The 5,658-nt window shown below is 35.1% G+C and overlaps 1 protein-coding gene across 1 annotated transcript; it reads right to left on the reverse strand.

The window, feature by feature from the left end:
• Nucleotides 1-2,372: 2,372 nt before the first annotated feature.
• Nucleotides 2,373-3,825, reverse strand: LOC116161594. Its single transcript, XM_031474995.1, has 2 exons — nt 3,153-3,825; nt 2,373-3,097 (listed from the first exon to the last, which is right to left on the reverse strand). The coding sequence occupies exons 1-2, from the start codon at nt 3,790-3,792 to the stop codon at nt 2,373-2,375; spliced, it is 1,365 nt and encodes a 454-aa protein (XP_031330855.1). The 5' UTR covers nt 3,793-3,825.
• Between the last annotated feature and the right edge of the window lie 1,833 nt (nt 3,826-5,658).

The raw sequence follows: 5,658 nt of genomic DNA on the forward strand, positions 1-5,658 counted from the left end.
TGATATCCAAAGATTTCAACTTCTAAGAAGGAAATAAAAAATCAAATTCATGAAATTTATCGTGGTCTGCCCATGCCGTAAGTTTTGAATGCCGGCCAAAAGTGCTCGCAGGTGACGGCACACTATCCTATATTCACATACCACCATTTCTTCCATATAAATCAGTAAAATTTGTGTGAGAGAGATACTCTCCAGATACAACATTTCGTCAATATACAAATTTTTGCTATCCTTGTATTTAGGGATACTCCAACTTACGGTAGGCATTTGGACAATTATTTTACACAATCGGGAAGGATATACCAAAAATCTAGGGTTTTACGCTTGCTTGCTATGTGTTATGATTACTGAAGACAAATTAAATATAAACGCAAATTTTAGAACTCTTCATTCACTTGGGGAAAAATATTTGTTTTGGGTCCCCTCCAGTTCCGTTTTAAAATTTCGTATTTTTTTAGAAAATGCCCTAATACTCGTATAGATATAACAATCCACATTTTCGGGGACGGTAACCCTTGTGATAAATGAAATATTTTTGTATCTGTGACCGATATTATTTAAAGGATCTCCAAGCAAGTCTCTCACCGGTAATGTAATACCTTCCCGTGTAAACAACAATCCTTAATTGCGAGGGTTTTAGCTTTTATGGTGCATGAAATATGTTTGTTCCTGTTGTCGATATTGTTTGAAGGATCTACAAGGCCCCATTAATTGCCCCCGATGGATAAAGTTCCTTGCCGTTTTTAATTGCCCTTTTTTTTTTAGAAAAATCACCCTTGCAACAATCCCCAATTGCGAGGATTATAAATTTTGTGATACATCAAATATTTTCGTTTATGTAATCCATATTGATTAAAGAATCTACAAGAAACCGTTTAATTATCCTGAAAGAATAAAATCACCTTTCTTTTGGAAATGACGTAGTCTTTTTTTAGAATTCGTTCGTTATAGAGGAGGTGGAAGAAGATGAGATGTTAAAAGAAGAAAATGATCACCAAATAAAGAGAATGAAGAATGGGAAAGCGACAGGGAGGGATGATAGTATCAAGGAGAATTCGAGGAAACTACCGGAAGAATGGACTGAAGGAGTTAGTATTAAAAAGGCAATCGTGGAAGCGAGAAACAGATAAGAACAATGATGGAAAAGGAAAGAAAGGGAGAGATAGCGGGGAAAGAGTTATAGAACAGACACAGAAACCGCAAAGAAAAAAAAGATGAAGAAAGAATACACAGAAGAAATCAGGGAAATAAAAACAGAGAAGGAGTTTTCATATATAACAAACAGATAAATAAGGAAAAAATACTATACTTGTTTAAGATAGAGGAAGATGGAAGAGAGGAGTTGGAATGGGACGAGATATCAAGTGAAGAGATTGAGCATCAATTAAAGAAACTGAAGAAAGCAGCAGGGAGGCATGAAATAAGAAATGGGGCATGGATTTTCGCTATAGATAGGATCAGGGATAAACCAAGAAAACTAATAAATAAGGAAGATATAGAAAGGTGGAGGACTATCGGAAGAATGGAATGAAGGGGTAATTATGGTAAATTATAGAGGAATCATGATAATGAAAACTGTGTGTAGAATATATGCGATGATGCTGAATAAGAGGCTTGAAAAAGAAGTAGAAGAGAAGCGGGTGTTAGAGGAAACCCAAATGGGATTCAGGAAAGGAACGATCGATTGTATACTCGGAATTTTACAGTCTTGTAATGACGTCATTTTCGTGGGAAAAAACGTATGTCCTATTAAATTTATTTGTTGCTAAGTAACTGACTACTGGTGTCTAATTACCTGTATGACTTTTACTATACAGTGGTGTACATAATATTTTAGCATTTTTTGATAATAATTAAGTTAATTTCCACAAGAAATCTATAGGTCTTAATAAAAGAAGAAGTCCTAATTAACTGACTGACTGACTGAGATATCAACGCACAGCCTAAACGACTGAAGATATCGAAAATAAATTTTTAACATGTTAAAAAATGCGAATAGTTCATATTTTTTGCGAGCGAAACCGCGATGAATAAAATGTTAGTATTTCAAAAAAGGTCATTTATTCACTAATTATTTTAATAACTTGCTCAACTAACATATAAGTAATATTAACATATTTTTGTTTTTAAATAAATAAAGATTAACAAAACGAAAATCACAGAATATTATTTAGGAATCAATACTCCCGAAAAGACCCAAAAAATAATTAGCAGAGGAGTACATAAAAATTCAAAGAACCACTATCGAAACCACATCTACACAAGAAAAAATTGCACTACCTTGATGAATAGTTGGAAAATCAAAATCGTAAAACAAAAATATACCAATGCCAATTTATTGCGATTGTAATGGTCACAGTATTAGAAGAAAATTAGTCGCCCTCGTCCGTATCGTCAGAGTCAAAATCAAAGTATTCGTCGTCAGTAAGGTCGTCATCTGCGTCTGTAGTGATAACAAGAGATGGGATGTCAGAAGCATCACAAACTTGTACTGCTCCCCAAGCCTCTTGTATTACTTTGTCCGTATGGTTTACGTATTTCTCCCAATTATCCCTAGAAATCTCCCCGATAACCCTTTCCCATGTTGCCAAAACCTCTTGTGGTGATCCCTTAAAATTTGCAATGTACTGATCGTATTTTCGTTTACACTGAGACCACACCATTTCAATCGCATTAAATTGGCAGTGGTATGGCGGTAACCGTAAAATTTTATGTCCTAAAGGCTTAACATATTCATCAAGGTAGTACTTTTTCTCTTTGGGGCAGTTTGCGCTGACAATGCTCCATATTTGATCCTTCATTGCCTTTTCTGGATAGCCGATATTTTTTTCCCCTAACCATTCTATCATTCTTTGTTTTGTCCATGATTTGGTGGGAATTTTCTCTAAAAGGCCAGAATGGTAGCTTGCGTTGTCCATAATAATTAAAGATTTTTCAGGAAGATTTGGCACCAGTTGAGTCTTGAACCAATTTTCAAAATTACCCCTGTTCATATTATCATGATAGTCCCCTGTTTTTTTTCCACTTTTAAAAATCAAACTTGCCCCACCAATAAATCCATCGTTCGTCCCAGCGTGGACAATAATGTATCGATGACCTAAACAATATCTCTTTTAATAATATTGAAAAGGTATTATGATATCTTATTTTACCTTCATTGGGTTTAATTGATTCCGTGTGCTTAGTATCATCTTGCCAGCTGTTTCGAAATGATCCCTTACTAAATATCCAGGTTTCATCCATAAAAACCGGAGTATAACCCTCATGTCCCAAATTTTTGTTTTCAATGTACTCCCTTAAGAATTTTATTCGTTTGTGGACAATATCCGGTAAATCCATAAGATATTTTCTGTTATTGGACTTCTTCCATTTAAAACCCATACTTTTGATCCACTTTCTCAATGAATCAATGGAAAATTGAAAATATTCGTTTTGCTCCAGAAATTTTTGTCTAATAGTTGCCAGTGTAACATATTCCTTTTGGGAGTACATATAATAGATTGTATCCCGAATTTTATTCTTCAAATATTCTGTGATTTTCGTCTTGTTAATCTTTTGCTTGGTAGAGACATTAGATGCGTAATCTTTGTCGGATTTTACACAATTTTTTCTCAAATTTGAAATGGTTGTTGGGCTGACTTTCGTTGCTTGTGCAGTTCGCTGTATAACATTGTTGATGTCTAGTGGTATGCCATTCCGAACTTGTTCCTGTTCAATTTGAAAGAAAGCCAACACATTTAGAATTATTAACTGTGTTTGTTCGTTAAATCGATGAGGGTTTTTTGGCGGCATGTTTTGACGCTTTGGCGTTTTCAAAACTTCAAAACTGACAATCGCATTTCAGGTAAAATTTTGCCACGACAACAACATTTCGGCAAAATTTTTTGTCATTGTCATTTTACATTAGTTAAACAAGGATAGACAAAAATGACGTCATTACAAGACTGTAAAATTCCGAGTATATACATGTACAATGCCATCAAAAATGAGTTGCTGTCGAGTCACCTTTGGAATTTTTGTTTACATGAAAAATCGTACTTAACTTGAACTGCCAAAGGCGACTGGACCGCGACTCATTTTTTTTGATCGCCCGTTCCTACAGGCTGACCGTAAAAGAATTGGAAACAAAAGGCAGAAAATCGATAGCGTTTATTTCCATGGATTTAAAGGCAGCGTTTGACGGAGGACGGAAAAGTGGAGGGAGGAAAGAAGTAAAACAATTTAAATATTTAGAATAAAGATACAACGAAAAAAAACCACAAATAAGGGAATTAAGAAAAAGGTAGAAGTGGCGATGAGATAGGTGGGGGGAATAGGGAGAGGAAATTCAAAAACGAGTTCAGAGTAAGAAAACATCCTTTTTAAGCAATGGTAGGAGGGGTTGATGTATGAACGTGGGTCCTAGGACCTAGAAGGAATGCAAAGAAAATATTACAACTGGCTACTAGAACTTTATGGAAGGAAACCAAATTAGATACTAAAAGGAGGAAGTAAAAATAAGAAATAAAAATGGAGAAGAGGAGAATATAGTCGCGACGTAGAGCGGTAAGATTGGAGGAAAGGAGAGAAAGAGGAAGTGAATTTATGAAAGAATGTTTATCGACGAGGATGCCCATAAAAAGGATTTGGAATTATAAAAGAAACGGATGGGCAGAGGTTGAAAAGAGTAGAAAAATAAGGGCAAAGGATAGAAGAAAACCAAAAAAGGAGCAAAATGTACAAGTGCAGAAACAGGGAGAGAAAATTGATAATTGAGGCAAGGAACTAATAACGGAGGGACCAATAAGGGAGGGAAGGAAAATCATCAAACTACTAGACTATATGATATGCGAATGTCGCGGTAGATAGGAAAATGGAAAGTAGGAAAGAAATATACGAACTAAAAAGTCAAAAAAGTATCATCTACAAGCTTCATTCTTATAAGGCCTGGTTTTTCCACTTCGCAACAACTTTACTCTTTGAATAAATTATACGGATGCCATTGTTGATACAATCGTTGTCAAGTTACTTATTTGTCGAATAAATTTATCGAGAGATGGAAAAACTGGCCCTAAAATTTAATCCCCTTTGTTACAACTAAAGTTTTTGTTTTACCACAGTGGCGCAGACAATTTTATTTCTTATTCAGTTGAAAACTTCAATTAAGCATGTTCGATTTATAGAGGGTGTTACACTAGTATTTAGTATTGAATCTTTCTGCTGCTGTAACAGTTTTATCAATAAATACCTTCTACTGACTTCTTATTATGATATGCATAATATCAACTCATTTGATTACAAACAAAAATGATTTTTCCTTTTTGAAGAGGGAGATCTCTGCGAGGTCCTGCACCGAGGCCCCTGACTTCCAAGTTGCGCTATGATATTGTTTTCGTTCCCATTTAACCACGGGTATTGCTCGTGTACCTGCAGGTCAATACTCCTCTCAGTTATCTGGACAAAGGGCTTTGTGTTGCTATCCTGATGATTCCAAAGATCGTTGTAAGTATAGGTGACTGAGTGTTCCAAAAAGGAAAATCTATCTACTCTTGTCACTGCCAATTTGTCATGCCCTGTGATACGATGTTGAATAATAGTATCTTCAAATTTATGATTCTAGATTAGCTATAACCCGAAATTTTAATATATAATTAGACACTGTGATAATGGTTCATCTGG

The sequence above is a fragment of the Photinus pyralis genome, unplaced genomic scaffold (genome assembly GCF_008802855.1).
Source record: "Photinus pyralis isolate 1611_PpyrPB1 unplaced genomic scaffold, Ppyr1.3 Ppyr1.4_LG1, whole genome shotgun sequence".
NCBI classification, from domain to species: domain Eukaryota; kingdom Metazoa; phylum Arthropoda; class Insecta; order Coleoptera; family Lampyridae; genus Photinus; species Photinus pyralis.

Bases quoted from the DNA above. Each gene is read 5' to 3' on its own strand.
- LOC116161594 (XM_031474995.1), bottom strand. From the start codon at position 3,792: ATGCCGCCAAAAAACCCTCATCGATTTAACGAACAAACACAGTTAATA. The intron at 3,098-3,152 runs GTAAAATAAGAT...GATATTGTTTAG, and splicing joins ATCAATTAAACCCAATGAAG to GTCATCGATACATTATTGTC.